Here is a 17,242-nt window from a genome sequence, read left to right as displayed (position 1 = left end):
TGGCCGGTGAGTGTATACGATACATGTATTCACAGGAAGTTGTGGATTACTGCCATGTGGCTTGGGACTTATGAATAATCATTTGATGCCTATTTGTGCAATTAGTCATTGGTACTTTTTCATATTATTATGTTTTGCTCTTTGCTTTAGAAACACTTTTATTACAGTGTGCACAAATGACACTTGATTCACAGCATAATATACTGTATGTTTTCCAAAGAGAGAGCACAGCAAATCTGTTTTCTATCCACTCTGAACCAAACATGGCGTGTATGTGTGTTTTTGGTAATTGTATGCCTGTAAACAAATGTTTTTTTTCAACTGAGCAGCTAAGAATAGATAAGTAGACATATAAAAATAGGGAACCCAAAACTCCACCTGCTGGATAAAAATGTTAATGTCACTCCATTAGCAGGGTCACTATTTCCAGGCCTCCAGCCATTTATTTTGACCCGTGGTGGCTGCTACATACACTGTATACACTAAAACTCAACTACTACACGCCCATAAAAAATAACTTATGTTGTGCAATCGTTGCAGAATATGGCAATGTGATCTGGGTGCTGCTAATCTGTTGCGATTAATTGCTTCTGACCATCTTGATTATTTTAAGGGGTCAACCACATCAGTTGAAAAGACTCCTGATTGGGCACATGGGTGATATTCTTTGTTGGTAGTCCATGGTGGAAGTTCTTTATTGGAGGCACATGAACTGTGGTGGTTGTTTTTTTCTGTACACTTACAACCAAATTGGATAACATATGGGACTTCTTTCACGTTTTTTACTTTTTTATTTATTTGCTGCACATGATATACAATATTGTATAATTTATGAAAATTGTTGTGTATATGCACCTTCTGAGTCAATATTTGGTAATTTTTTTTATGAAGGAGCACTTCACTGTTTTTGGGTATACACTTTATATACCTTCCAGATATAAGCTGTGCTGAGAGGAGCAGGCATTCATACAGTAAAGTCACTTTACATTACATAATTGCATCAAAAGTCAGTAACAACACATTGCAGTTGCTTTTGTGAAGTTTACTGAACAGTATGTAAATGGTCTAAGTTTGTTTGCAGAAAGTTTATCACAATCCAGATAATTGGTAGTCAGTCACTGCCTGCAAGGAGCTTACAATCTCCTAAGGTCCCTAACTCACATTCATACATACACATACTAAGGCCAATTTAGACACGAGCCATTTAACTTACTAGCAGGTGGGAGTGTGGGAGGAAATTGGCGTACCCAGAGGAAACCCACAGGCACAGGGAGAACATGCAAACTTCAGGCCATTAGCACCATGGTTGGGATTTGAACCAATGACCCTAGTGCTGCTAAGCAGAAGTTCTAACCACTTAGCCACTGTTATGGACCTACATACCGTGTAAAACATTCCAAGACTGACAGTCACAAGCAAATTGCACAAGAAAATTGTGGTTCCGCCACAACTGGAGGTCCGGAGTTTTCCTTCCGACGGTCTTCCCGACGAACTTTCGGCGGAGTTCTGACAGACTTTCCGAATGAGCGGACTTGGACACACACACAGTCACACCAAAGTCCGACAGATTCGAACGTGATGACGTACGACCGGACTAGAATAAGGCCAATAGCCAATAGCTGCCCTAGCATTGTTTTTTTCGTCCGTCGGACTAGCATACAGATGAACGGATTTCTCCATAGGAACTGGGTTCAGCGGAGTTCCGGAGGAAAAAATTGAAACGTGTTCTATTTCTAAAGTCCGTCAGATTTTTGGACAGCAAAGGTCCGATGGAGCCCACACACGATCGAATTGTCCAATGGATTAGTTCCGTCGGCCCTTTGCTGTCGAAAAGTCCGGTCATGTGTACATGCTACACGGCATAACTGGTTCTGGTTTTGGGATCTGAAAGAAGTCCAACAAAGACAAAGAAATTGAAAAAAATACAATATTCCCTCAATTTATGTTATAAAATATATCAAATAATTAGTCTTCATTCATAAATTGAATCATTGATTACATTTACTAGAAACATGGAATTAGACTAAAGCAGACAGATGCTATGTACTTATTCCCTGCACATATAAGTAGTGAAGTCATTGATTTCCTGCACATACAGCAAGCAAATCTCACTCTGCATTATCCAAATCACCAGTGAGATCTTTGGTCCAATACAGACAGCTCATTATCCATAATAATGTCACCAGTGAGATGTGCACTCCAATACACAGGGCTCATTCTCTACCACTAATAAGATCTTCTCTAGGACACATACAGTAATTCACAACCCAGGACCCATCGTGCCATCAATGAGACCTCCAATCGTCAGCACTGTTCTGTTCTCTGACTCTCCGGTATGATCTGAGAGGAGATCTGGCTGCTGTGTACTGCTGTGTTTGCACATGCAGTTGCTGTGATCGGTGACTCCAGAGCTACTGTACTCCATATGGATCATTTAGTCTTCTCTGTGATTTGAGCTGTCTAATGACAGCTCGATCAGGGGCATTCAAATGGTACATGGAACATTATATATATATCAACTCTTAGCCCTTGTACACACGGTCGGACATTCTGACGGAGAATGTCCGATCGGACCGTGTTGTCGGATAATCCGACTGTGTGTGGGCTCCATCGGACTGTTTCCGTCTGAATGTCCGATGGACAAAGTTTTAGAGCTGGGCTATAAAAATTTCCGACAACATGATCCAATCGGACTTTGTCCGATTGTGTGTAGAGAATTCGGATTGGACAAAGTGCCACGCAATGCTCGGATCAAATTCCTAGACCAAAGCTATTGGCTACTAGCCTGAATGTAGTCCCGTCGTAACGAAATAATGTCATCACGTTACGTACGATCGGATTTTCCGGCAACTTTGTCCGACCGTGTGTATGCAACACAAGTTTTGGACAAAATCCGACGGATTTTGTTGTAGGAATGTCCGACCGTGTGTACAAGGGTTTAGATGTGGTGGTTGTGTTTGTTTTCTTTTTTTAAGCTATTTCCCCCTTTATTTTTACCTGTTGTTCCAGTCAGTAAGTACTTTTCAGCTTTCTGTAATAGGCTAAGCTGTCCAGAAAAAGAAGCAGTTAGAGGGTTAAAACAAGCCATTTAACACTGATAGGGTTCCTCACAATGGTCAACTTTTATTCATTTATAAAAAAATCTTTATCCCAAAAAGAAAAAAAAACTGTTTGCTGTAACTGCTTATAAAGTGTTAGTTGAAGTTCAGCTTCAATTAGTTAGTAAGTCCATCCAAACCTGTTAGTGTATCTAAAGCTAGGTATACGCAACTTTTTTTTTGGTTCATCTATAAAGAAATAAAAAAAAATAAACTGACAAAAGATGTGGATGTGGGAATCTTTCTCTCTGTACTATTGTATCCCCACGTCAGAATACACAGATCAGCACTACAGCCATTGGCTGCATGTGCTGTTCAAATGCTGGTTTTCCAGCTGGACCATTGCACAGAAGCTGGGCCAACGAGCATCTTTTGTTGAACAGGGGGGTTCCTGCTGAACTGGATGAATTTTGATATGCAAATACCCTGCTTTATACTACCCTCTCCCCATACTGACAATGCTGCTGTCCAGGGGTGGCTCCATTTCTCCTACATCCAGAGTGGGACACAGAGTGGGGACACAGGCAGCTGAACTGCAGTTTTGCTGCCCACCCAAATGCTAACTTTACAGCCTGACAGGGTTGTATACATTCCACGGACACTGCATTTTCAACTTAGGCTGCAGAATCTGACAGGTGGCACCACCTGTTAAACTGGGAATTGAGTTCTACAGGATTGCACTGCAACCATGTGCTAAATGCTCGGCTTGTGGTTACAGTGCGTTGTTTTTTTTACTACAAAATCCTTCCAGGATTCATTTCAGGAGGTGGCAAGATCACCTTCTAAAGTGTGTTTGGGGTCATTGTATTGCTGGCAGGTGAACCTCCGTCCTAGCCTTAAATCACTCACAGAGTGGTACAGGTTTTTCTCAAGAATATCCCTGTATTTAGCACCATCCATATTTCCCTCAACCCTGACCAGGTTCCCAGTCCCCACTGCAGAAAAACACCCCCACAGCATGATGTTGCCACCATGTCACTGTGGGAATGGTGTTCTTTGGGTGATGTGATGTGTTGGGTTTGCGGCAGACATAGCATTTTCTTTGATGGCCAAAAAGTTAAATTTTAGTCTCATCAGACCAGAGCACCTTCCTCCATACATTTTGGGAGTGTCTCACGTGTCTTTTCTCAAATAAAAAATTTTGTTTTTTGCTGAAAGTAATGGTTTTCTTCTGGCCACTCTGTCATAAAGCCCAACTCTATAGAGCGTACGGCTTATTGTCGTCCTATGAACAGATACTCCAGTCTCTTCTGTGGAACTCTGCAGCTCCTCCAGGGTTACCTTAGGTCTCTGAATAATGCCCTCCTTGCCCGGTCCGTGAGTTTTAGTGTGCGACCGTCTCTTGGCAGGTTTGCGGTTGTGCCACATTCTTTTCATTTGGTTATGATAGATTTGATGGTGCTCCTAGGGATCATAAAATATTTGTATATTTTTTTTAAACCTAACCCTGACTTGTACTTCTCAACAACATTGTCCCTTACTTGTTTGGAGAGTTCCTTGGTAGTTAGTTAGTGGTGCTTCTTGCTTAGGTGTTGAAGACTCTGGGGTCTCTGGGGTCTTTCAAAAAGGTGTGTATATGTAAGGACAGATCATGTGACACTTAGATTGCACACAGGTGGACATCATTTCACTAATTATGTGACTTCTGAAGGTAATTGGTTGCACCAGAGCTTTTTATGGGCTTCATAAGAAAGGGGATGAATACATGTGCACATACCACTTATCATTTTTTTATTTCTGAAAAATAGTTTTATGGATACAACCATGTCAAACATGGTGGTGGCAGCATCATGGTTTGGGCCTGCTTTTCTTCAGCAGGGACAGGGAAGATGGTTAAAATTGAGGGGAAGATGGATGCAGCCAAATACAGGACCATTCTGGATGAAAACCTGTTGGAGTCTGCAAAAGACCTGAAACTGGGACGGAGATTTATCTTCCAACAAGACAATGATCCCAAACATACAGCAAAATCTACAAAGGAATGGTTCACAAATAAACGTATCCAGGTGTTAGAATGACCAAGTCAAAGTCCAGACCTGAATCCAATCGAGAATCTGTGGAAAGAGCTGAAAACTGCTGTTCACAAACGCTCTCCATCCAACCTTACTGAGCTTGAGCTGTTTTGCAAGGAAGAATGGGCAAGAATTTCAGTCTCTCGATGTGCAAAACTGATAGAGACATACCCCAAGCGACTTGCAGCTGTAATCGCAGCAAAAGGTGGCTCTACAAAGTATTAACACAAGGGGGCCGAATAATTTTGCACGCCCCACTTTTTTTATTAGTTTAAAAAGTTTCAAAAATCCAATAGATTTCGTTCCACTTCACAATTGTGTCCCACTTGTTGGTGATTCTTCACAAAAAATAAAAATGTTATATCTTTATGTTTGAAGCCTGAAATGTGGCAAAAGGTTGAAAAGTTCAAGGGGGCCGAATACTTTCGCAAGGCACTGTATACGTTTCTAATTTTACTTCACTATTGTGTTCTGATCCATCACATATTATTCAGTTTAAAAAAAAACATTGAACTAAAGGCTGTAATGTAACAAAATTGGTAAAAGCCAAGGGTGTGAATACTTTTGCAAGGCACTGTATACACAATGTAATAGGTGGTGGAACATGTATGTATATATGCATGGGCACATGTACTTACTAAGACACTGCATAAAGTTTATCTCTAAACCACTTACATCACTGTTGCCAATGTACATTAATGCATCAAGACAACATATAGCAGATTGCACATGACAATGTAAAAGGTCAGGTAAAAGCCTCCCAAATTCATCAAGAAGAAGAAATTTGTCAAGAAATTGAATCACATATGAGGCATGATCCACAATGGTACCAAAAAAATTGAAACCAAATAACACAAGCATAAGCTCCAATGTTGAGTATTTAAATATATAGTCATAACATACAGGTGAAGCATGAGGTCAGATTCAGTGTATTCATCTGATACCCAGCAGAAATGCATATGCAACTGATGCCTATGCTATAGATATAGCCCAGTCTTTGGCTAACAATACACAAAATAACAGAAAAGGCCAATCTATCTATCAGGAGGTGGAACCCAGGGAGCTCCAGGTGATAGAAGTCTAGGCCCAAGCACACCACTGGAGTGCATAGCAGAGAATGGTAACCCATAATGAGTACAGATTCAGCTCCTAGACATAACCAAATATTTAAGACAGAAACAAATATGAGTCTCCTTAATATACTTCATATTTAATTAACGTATATACATAATGATTGCAGGACACCTAAATTGCTTTACATACAGTAAGGTGGGAGACATACAAGGCCTCCCAGCTCATAAGTCCAAATCTAGTGATAAATGAAAACTGCTGACACATTTGGAAGAGGTGGCAACCTTAGCAGAGCAATCAGAAGGCCAACACTTGCAGGCATTAAAGTGGTTGTAAACCCTTACAACCAACTTTTACCTACAGGTAAGCCTAGATTAAGGCTTACCTGTAGGTTCAAGAAATATCTCCTAAACCTACACGGTTTAGGAGATATTTACCTGAAGACAGCCACAGCTGTCTACTGGGCTCAGGTGCACTGGGGCAGGCCGCAGATCGCGGCGATATGCCGTGAGTGTTGGCTCCCGTGCGCATGCTAGGTCTCGCGGCTATGGCGCTGTGATTCGCCGGAGCCGCGAGACCTGGAAGTCGCTCTGGGATCCATGGCAGCGGCGAAGAGGAAGACGGAGGACCGCTTCGGGGGCTTCGTTCTCAGGTAAGTTATTCATAATGAGCTAGTATGCATACTAGCTCATTATGCCTTTGCCTTGCAGGGTGTTTTTTTTTTTTTTTCCTTTACTTCCTCTTTAACAAGCAATCGTTAAACACAGGTTTGTCTCTACTACCCTTTCATAGAGGTTAAGCCCGGGAGCATGTCAATTAAATCAATGGTTCTCAAGTACCCCCAAAAGACCATGCCTTCAGGTATTCCTTTATCTTGCACAGGTGCTTTAAATCAGAGTCAATGGCTTGGTATTTTGGGCAGCTGTTTTATCTAAGAGAAATTCCCAAAACATGACCCATTGGGGGTACTTGAGGTCAGGGTTGAGAACTACTGAATTAAATGTTGCAGGATACAACTTTAATGTTTCTAGGTCAGGTCAGCCTAGGGGTGGGTTAATACCCAAATGCAAGTACAGAAAGTCCTGATTAAACACAGCAGATGCCACTAGGCTGTCACCTCGACTTGCTGGAAAAAAAAAGTGTGTGATTGTTGGTAAACATGGATTAAGCCGACCCCAGTAGCCCTGCACAAGTGTAGGAAGTAGGAAGGAGTTAAAATGTTGCAGCTTATGCTGATCTCTGATTCTTGCCAGCACTCTTAGCAACCAACACCCACAATAGCCTGCCTAGCAGACATGCGCCCTCCCATCTGGAAGTAATCAGGGACTTAGGAAGCCTATATTTCAGCCTTACTGGACCCTGAGGGGGGTATCTTGCTCAAGCCATGCAGTTCAGGCCAGTGGCCATGACCCATCCATATCAATCAGCAGCAAACAGGAACTCAGCCAGCAACTGAGGACATGGAGTTTGGCCAAATGTGAGTATGGGAGGGCTGTACTAGAGCCTTGGTGCCCACAGGGACTGATGGAGAAAGAACCTTGGGGAAAGCCAAGAAGGTTATGGGGAGGGAAGGGCCCACAGCTAGGATACTTACAAAAGTAGCCTAGAAAAAACCTCATGGGGAAGCATCTACAGTAAGGCCCCTGCAAGTAGCAAAAAGGCCTGAGGGAAGAACTAACAAACCATTTAGCTGTTCCTTCTAGGCCGAAGGAAACACAAATACTAAAGACACTGGATGACTGTGCTCTTTTTATTTTATTGTGGATGATGTGTTTCCTGTTTTAGGTGGGTGGAGTCACTCTCTCATATGCTGTCCTGGAAGATGAAAATGGAAAAATAATTACATACTGTAGGCAGCAGGGGGGTATTGGTATTAGTGGCAAGAATAATCTCTGTCAGTGGGAGGAATGGTGCCCCATCTATGGTGTCAAGGGGAGGAATAGTGCCCCATCTTTGGAATCAGTGGATGGAATAGTACCCCATCTATGGTGTCAGTGGGCAGAATAGTGCCCTATCATTGATTTCAGTGGAATTAATAGTGTTCTATCTTTGGTGTCAGTAGAAGGAATATTGACCTATTGTTGGTGTCAGTGGGAGGAATAGTGCCCTAAAGGCCAGATAAAAGCAAGCAAAGGACCACATCTTGCCCATGGGCTGCAGTTTGGAGATCACTGCATTAGGCCAATGGTTACAATCCTTTAGAAAACCATCACTAACCATAGTGATAGTGATATTTATAACCATATGGTTGGAGTAATACCTTTGGAAAATGTTAAGTTGCCAGACAAATAAAGTTGTCCTTTATGTTGCAGGTGTTACAGTAGCAGCAAAGGGCTACTTTGATGCCCTTGTGAAACTTGGCGAACTTGCAAGCATCAGCCAAGGATCTAAAGAGCTTGGTAAGTTTTATGTATTTATTAATTCATCTTTATATCCAATTCCCTCCCCCAAGCCTTGCACTTGGCTCCTTCATGCATTGAGTGTTTAGTGTCTAGGACCCTTCAAGATCAGGGATTCATTGCAAAGCTGATTAAACAGGAAGCTCTGCTTTCCTGCGGAGAGCCAGAAATTCCTGTTAACTCTCTCCTTCCACATACAATTGCTAAGACGTGAAATATGGTGTGGCTCCTGCAAGGGGAATGTAAAATGAACTAATCCTCAGATTCTGCTCTGTTCCTTCCTTGACATCGTTGCCAGCTCCCTGCTTTTCTGAAATTAAATTGCATTCCCCGTTTTGCTGTCCTGGCAACGTGCTTAGTTCTTCCTAACACTGACAGAATGGATGGGTGAGGTGCGCGGATAGTCAGTGCCTGGCTCTCCCATGGCCTCCCTCTTCATGCCAGGGTTACTTGTCTCCATTTACACCTTTTGTTGCCCAAGTGACCTTCAAAGTTATGCAAAACGGTTTGCTTTAAGTTAATGGCTGTTACACATTCCGTGAAACTGCTTTCTATGTCAGGAAAGCCCTGAACTCAATTCATAAGGGTTCAGCTCCATTCATTTTATTGCTGTTTCTGGAAGTAGAGGAAGTTATACTATATAAGCACCTAAATGCAGAATGGGGCTCTTTATTATTCTTCCAAGTCATGGGAATGAATATTTCTTGATTGGTAAGAACTAAAGGTAACTAAGGAGTTTTAGTATCTTAAGGGAAATCTCTTGAAAGATAATTTACACGTGCAGTTGGGGGGGGGGGGGGGGGGGGGGGAGGGGGGGCGTTAAAGATAGGCAGTTAAGCTGTGTTTATTACCAGCACCCACCAACCACCCTCCTTTAAGCTGCAAAGGCAGCCGGATGGAGGTGTACACATGCTGTGGTATGTCAAAAAATGACATACATGTTGCAATGTTGCATTTGAGGTTGATACGGTGAATGGTGGAATTAAGATGAATAGGGTCGCAACACAATCAAAAGCCACAAACAAAGCTCACAGTTGTCACATAGTATTCTAATTCAACAGCCTGTTTGGTTTTCCCCCAACAAAAAAAACAAAACAGGTATTCGGGAGGCAGAAGTATCTCCTCCTGAATGCCTGACAGCCTCGCCTGCAACACTCTGTGATGAGCAATTCATCGCGGATCGCTCTTTACTGAGCAGCAGAGGTGTAAATGAGCCCATGAGGCTATTTCCATTGGCCGGGTGCACTTTATTTATTAGAGGTATTTATATAGCTGAAAATGTATGAAGCACATCACATATATTCCCATCAGTCCCTGCCTTCAAGGAGCTTATAGCCTAAGGTCTCTAACTTGTACTCATGCATATACATACTAGGCTGTTTTAAACAGAAACCAATTAACCTAACAGCATGTCTTTGGAGGGTGAGAGGAAACCGGATTACCTGGAGGAAACCCACAAGCAAAGTCCGGGCCGGTAGTGCTGTGGTTGGGATTTAGACCAACAACCCTAGAGCTGTAAAGTAGACATGCTAACCACTTAGCCACTGTGCACTCTCCATGATTACAGTCTAATTCTGGTCATTTGCATCATTTTCCTTTTCTTTTCTTGGTAATTGTGCATTTGCCTTATGAGAAATTCTCAAACCCGTTTTTGTCCTCCAATGGAACTGATAAATGTGTCGCTAAGCTAAAAAAGCTATTAACTGGTGGGGTGGGTCTATAATAATATTACATTCATGACACTTGAATTTGAGAAATAGCTTTCTTTATCGGTTAACTTTATTAATCTGCACTTTTACTATTCCAGTTTTTTTTTCAAACTTGATATTTAACCAGCATGAGCACAAAATATATTTCCATAGTTTATATAAAGTGAACCCATGTCCAGACTATGCACACAAATGTTTTTGCAAAGTCTGAACAAGCAGGGAAAGCTATAATATTCATTTTAAACAAGCTTTAATTTACCTCTGTAGCCATAGGCATTGTGGAGAAATTCATCCTCAAATCTCCCAGCAGAGGCACAAAAATATCTGCTACTTTTTATTACAGCAGAATCATGGCAATCTGTCAGCCCTCTAATGTAAATACACAGCAAGTGGTTTTGAGCCCCCTTTCACACTATGCAGTGAGTAATGTATATACATGTTATCACATTTCACCCATAGAGTAACTAATTTGTTTCAACAAATAAGAAAAACTTTCTGCCAAAACCAATGTAGTGTCATTTAGTCACCCTTGCCATGATTATTTTATTATATTATAGATTCTTCTATTTCTTTTTCCAACTACAACAGAAAATTTTCCCTAATTTACAGAGCCAGTGATAATATTCGTCACGATAAATAGAGGGGTGAATCCCCTAGAAGGGACACAGACAACAATAAAAACCTAAACAAGAGCACAATGCACTGGTAAAGTGTAGAAGGGTTGCTTTATTAACAAAAACTGTTTGGTAATGCACTCAAAATTGAAAAACATAGGGGAGATTAAAGTGATACTAAAACTAAAATAAAAATAAAATTAAAAAAATAGGTAATACTTACCTGTTCAGTACAATGATATTGCACAGAAAGGTCGCTTACCTCTTCTTCTGACAGTCCTCAGTGGCTCTGTTGGCTCCTATCTCCTTGAGTGCTTTCTGTAGCAAGCTGGGTGCTAAGGAGTTACCCATGCTTGCATGATCCCATTGGGAGCAGGCCTGTGTGCATACATAGACACACACTGCTCCGTAAGCCACGCCCCTGCTCCTTTCTCAAAGGAGTTTGACTAACAGCATCAGGAGCCTGTGAACAAAATGAAGTGAGAGGAGTGGTGCTGGAGACAGAGACTGTTCTGGAGCAGTGACATGGAGGCAGGCAAGGGTTTAGAGATGGGGGAGGACATCTATTACAGCAATTTTTACCGTAATGCAGAGAATCCATTATGGTAAAAAAAAGTTTAAGCTTTATTACCACTTTAAGGTTTACACCTCCATTGCTCTCTGAAAAGTAGTCTGTGGTGCATGTGCATTTGGTGCAGTCTGTGGTGCAGTTTCAGAAAGCAGTGCAGGTACGGCCAACAGGCATTCAGGAGGTGGCACTGCCGCCACCTGAATGCATGTTTTTTTTAACAGCTGAACAGAGTTTTTCAATGGTAATGTCCTGTTGCAACCGCGATTCTAGTTCATGCCTTGCAGTTTTTAGCCACCAAGCGCATCAGTAAGTATGATTTTGTTTTTCTGCAAATCAAAGCATCATGGTCGCAAGATGTCTGCAATCCCTGTTTTTCTGCCTTTGCAGCTTAAGGGGGAAGGGGGTAAAGCCAATGCTCAACCGCCCATTTTTACCACCTCTCGAATGCAAGTGTAAATGAGTCCTAGAAAGACTGGGCCAGGCTGCAGCAATCTCTTTGCTTAATAAGTCCTTCCTGTGGACAAACTAATACAAGAGGAGTATGACAAATTTGTATCTAATTATTCACCCCAGTGTTTTTGGGGTTGCGGTGAGTGGCATCACACCTGCTCACATTTGGTTGTTTTGCCCAACAGTGCAATGTTTTTGGGCAAAATATTTCACATAATCTCCACTCTAGTTAACGCCTCCATAATGCCAGGCCCACACTGCTGAATAATTGTTCCCTTGACCCCACGAGAGCCCAGCTGAAACTCTCCCTTCAGGCCATGACAGCTTCTAAACCAACTATTGCAAAGGCCTGGAAGACGCTGACACTATGTACTTTGGAGACATAAAATCAGATCACACAGGCCATGATTCGCAGTAACATCGAGGCAACTCTCTTGGACACAGTCTCTAAACATTTGAAGGTTTGGCAACCATTGGTAGATCATTTTTTACCTCCAGGTTTTGACTCTTCTCTTCTTGAACCATGATTTTCCAATTGCCTGTAAGGGGACTGGACTACCCCAACCCGCAGAGGGCAGTACACCTCCTTCTTTCCCTCCTGCTCCCTTAACACAGCTTTTTCCCCACTTTCTTTTCTCTACTCTTTGGCATATGTTACTTGTTTTTTTGTGCTTATTCTGCACCTCGGTTCTTCTGGATTGCCTGCTTTATGGGTCTTTTTGTGCCTAGAAGTTTATACCACTCTAACTACGCCAGCCTGGTTCTATGATCTCCACTCCTATTAGTAACTATCAGTCAATTTACGTGTTACTGTTGTATGTTGTGTAATTGCTTTGTTGCGATAAATATTGTACTTGCCATGGCTGTTGAATCACACTTTATTCTGTATCTGTACCAACTCCACCAATTGTTGTATTTAGTTTGATTTTCAATAAAGAGATGGAACAAGAAAAGAGAAGCACGCCAATTTGTTAATTTATCACATGGTGGTGTGCCAGATTTGAATGCACTTCAGCATGCGCCAAAGCTTTGGCACAAATCTGAAGTCATTTTCTGCTGAGATTATTCAAAATGTTTCCTTCTCCTCTCCTTGTTGCAGGCAGTTGTCGCTGTCTGCCCCTCATTAATACATTATTTGTATCACTTTAGTAATGCTTTATATTTTAGAACTGTTTCTAAATTAAAACATCAGTGCAAGTTCATTATTATTATGCATGCAAATGGACAATTTATAGAAACTTTAACTGTGATTTGGCGCAGCTGGTGCAATACCACGTGAACTTGTCTTATATCATTGGTAATTTGTCAGATGAGAAATGCACCAATATTTACACTACAAAGCTGTATGTGTTTCTCTTTGTTAATTCCTCCAATAAGGTGAGCTTATCTGACTCAGGGAACCAATATATAAATTATATTTTGACTGAACAGATGTTTAAGAATAAAGAATAATTGCACTGAAAGCTCCATCTGGTTGCATATCTAAAATTCCGTTTAGGGATAAGCAATGGTTAGGTCCAAACTTTCATTTTATTGACCAAATATAACTATGTGGCCATATTAGGTCAATGATGTCGCCCCTTTGTTAGGCGCAGCTGTGGCGTGGAGTATGCCCTGGGCAAATATGATTGGATGCTTATTTGGTGGGAGTGACAGCTTGCCTCTTGGTTTGGTTAGTTCGGACCTAACTCATGCTCATCCCTAAGGCTTCTTCCTGTGATTTGGGATCCAACTTGTGAGTTCCCAAGTCGCAGGACATGTGAAATTCAATGTGTGTCTATGAGAGCTGTTCCGACCGATGCTACTGAAGCCGCTGCGACCTTAGAAAAGGTTCCTGCGCTACTTTGGTCTGACTTTTGATGCAACTTTGGTCCAAGTGGATAAAGTGGAACCAAAAGTCGAATCAAAGTCGCACTGTAAAGTCACAGTGAAAAGAGCCTAAGGCCTATAGTACAAGAACAACAGTTAAAAAACAAAATCATAGAAAGAGCTAGCAAATGGGAACATCATGTAACTATTACATCAAAGTAAATGCTGCAGTAATAACTCAACATACATACTCACTAAAAATACACTGTATGTTCTCTTGAACAACTGGTCACAGCATTTTTTACTGGGCAAAGTGATGTTAAAAACGTATTTTTAAGTTTTTAACATCACTTTGATATTTCTTCTGCCACAAGCAGGGGTTTAGCTGTCACATACATAGTTATATAGTTGGCCTGGTTGAAAAAAGACACAAGTCCATCTAGTTTAACCAAAACAAATACAATCCTATATATCACCATCCCAATCCTTCACCCATAGTTGATCCAGAGGAAAGCGAAAACCCCAGCAAAGCATGCTTCAATTTGCTACAGCAGGGGAAAAAAATCCTGCTTGATCCCCCGAGAGGCATTTAGATTTTCCCTGGATCAACTTTACCTGTAAATGTCAGTACCCATTTCTATTATGTACATTTAAGAATCTGGGCCTTTTTTAAAGAAATCTACTGAGCTGGCCAGAACCACCTCTGGAGAGAAACCTTTCCATATTTGGAGATGAAATCTCTTTTCTTCTAGACATAAAGAGTACCCCCTTGTCCTCAGTGATGACCTTAACCACTAGAGATCCGCGCTATAGCCACATGACGGCTACAGCGCGGACCTCCTTTGCCGGGACTACGTCTATTGACGTCGTCCCGTGCACGAGCGGCCTGCTCTGTGATCGGCGAGTCTATGAGACTCGCCTGATCACGGATCCGAGCAAGGGGTCGATCCTGACCCCTTACCACGTGATCCGCTGTCAGCCAATGACAGCTGTCATTAGTCCCGATCACGGCCAGCTTACCAGTGCCCACCTGCCCCCTGCCAGTGCCACCTCAGGAATAAATAAGTGCCCCCATCAGTGCCACCCATCAGTGCCCATAGTGCCACCCAGCAGTGCCCACAGTGCCACCCATCAGTGCCCACAGTGCCACCCATCAGTGCCCACAATCTGCCTCAACAACGGTGCTGCACCCCAGTGCCACATATCCGTGCCCATAAGTGGCATCTGCCCATCAGTGCCCATCAGTGCCGCCCATCAGTGCCCAGCAGTGCCACCTATCAGAGCCACCTATCAGTGCACATCAGTCCCATCTATCAGTGGTAGCTATCAGTGCCCCTTAGTGCCACCCATCCATGCCACCCATCCGTGCCATCTTATCTGTTCCCATCTTTGACCATCAGTGCTGCCTTATCTGTGCCCATCAGTACTGCCTTATCTGTGCCTATCGGTGCCACCTTATCTGTGCCTATTAGTGCCGCCTTAACTATGCCTACCAGTGCCCACCAGTACAGCCTATCAGTGCCCACCAGTGCAGCCTATCAGTGCTGCCTCATCAGCGCACTTCAATGAAGGAGAAAAATCACCTGTTTGCAAAATTTTATAACAAACTATTAAACATGATTTTTTATTTTATTTTTATTTTGCATCTTTTTTTGTTTGTTTAGCAAAAAATAAAACTCCCAGCTGTAATTAAATACCACCAAAAGAAAGCTCTGTTTGTGGGAAAAAAATTATAAAAATTTCATTTGGGTACAGTGTTGTATGCCTGCGCAATTGTCATTCAAAGTGCATCAGCGCTGAAAGTTGAAAATTGGTCTGGGCAGGAGGGGGGTTTAAGTGCCCAGTAAGCAAGTGGTAAAATTGAATAACCCAACACTAAGTTCACTATTAGGGATGAGCTTCATGTTCGAGTCGAACATACGTTCGACTCGAACATCGGCTGTTCGCCCGTTCGGCGAATTCCGAACATTATGGGCCGTTCGCGCCAAATTCGTGTGGCGCTCACAGCCCACAATGCACTGCGTCATTGCAGTGCATTGCTGGCTCATGATTGGCCAAGCATGCACTGTGACCCCGCATGCTTGGCCAATCACAGCGTCAGCAGCGAGGAGAGCCATGATTGGCCACAGGCAGGATGCCTGTGGCCAATCATAGCTCAGGCTGTGTAGTACACGCCCCACACTATATAAGACCGCCAGCGCGGCGGCCTTGTCTAGTGTGTTGGCGTCTGAAGCAGTTAGTGGGTGTTCTGTGTACCTTCAACACAGTATACACCGATCGTTATCGGCCGATTTTCGATGTTGCTCTTCTGTAGTGGTTGTTGTCTGCACGCCCTGACCGGAGTATACACCGCTATATTCACCTCACCTATATAGCTAGTGATCTATCTTTTATAATAGAGCTTGCAGTCAGTAGTGTTAGGAGCTTGTGCGTGCTGTCTGCGTGCTCTGTACCCAGTACACACCACTATATCCACCTACATAGCTCTTCTCTATTTGAGCCCACTTGCCATCTGCAGGAGTTATTGGAAGTTGTGTGTGCCTTCAGCACAGCCCAGTATACATCTGTATATACCCCTTTATCTCTGGTGTTCTATAATAAAGGCATCTGCAGGAGTTAGTGGGTGTTTTGTGCCTCCAGCACAATATACACCTGTATCTACCCTTTATTGTTGTTCTCTAATAGAGCCATCTGCAGGGCTTAGTGGGTGTTGTGTGACTCCATTACAGTATACCCCTTTATCTCTGGTGTTCCATAATAAAGGCATCTGCAGGAGTTAGTGGGTGTTGTGTGCCTCCAGCACAATATACACCTGTATCTACCCTTTATTGCTGTTCTCTAATAGAGCCATCTGCAGGGCTTAGTGGGTGTTGTGTGACTCCATTACAGTATACCCCTTTATCTCTGGTGTTCTATAATAAAGGCATCTGCAGGAGTTAGTGGGTGTTGTGTGCCTCCAGCACAATATACACTACCCAACTGCTGTTTTACCCAACTCCCTTCAGGCCATTACCATGTCTGGAAGGCCAGCAAGGAGAGGCAGACAGGCGCGAGCCGATAAAAGAGGGCAAGCAGGCTCTGTGTCTAGAGACAACAGTGCTGGTCGTGGACGCGGTGCATTGTCATCAGCACGTGACCATGGGACAAGCTTGTCCTTCTTTTCGGCAGCTGGACATGTTGAACCGCAACATGCCAACGACTTGGTAGAGTGGATGACCAAGCCCTCTTCATCCTCCTCATCCTCTCTCACCCAGTCTCAGGGTACTAGCAAAGCAGCTGCCAACGCATTGTCTTCCCTCGTCTCAATGTCATCATCAGTGACTCCTTCCCTAGACCCACCACGTCCTCCTGAGGAGTCTCCTGAACTCTTTGAGCACAGTGTTGGGTACATGCTCCAGGAGGATGCCCAGTGTTTTGTAGGCTCTGATGATGACACTAGCTAGAGGAAGGCAGTAGCGTGAATGCAGAGAGAGGGGATGCTCAAGAAGGACAGCAATCTGGCAGTCATG

At 42.9% G+C, this 17,242-nt stretch overlaps 1 protein-coding gene across 1 annotated transcript in view; it reads left to right on the top strand.

Moving 5' to 3' along the window:
- The window catches only part of LOC143934121 (BAR/IMD domain-containing adapter protein 2-like), a 250,433-nt gene that overhangs the window by 93,150 nt on the left and 140,041 nt on the right, over positions 1–17,242 (top strand). Inside the window, exon 3 of the mRNA XM_077457444.1 lies at positions 8,494–8,580. Coding sequence (XP_077313570.1) covers positions 8,494–8,580 — 87 coding nt within the window. The remainder of the gene's footprint in view (positions 1–8,493; positions 8,581–17,242) is intronic.

The sequence above is a fragment of the Lithobates pipiens genome, unplaced genomic scaffold, assembly GCF_037356315.1.
Source record: "Lithobates pipiens isolate NorthernLeopardFrog02 unplaced genomic scaffold, aLitPip1_a1.2 Scaffold_27, whole genome shotgun sequence".
Classification (NCBI taxonomy): Eukaryota; Metazoa; Chordata; class Amphibia; order Anura; family Ranidae; genus Lithobates; species Lithobates pipiens.
This window is presented reverse-complemented; position numbering and strand designations above follow the sequence as displayed.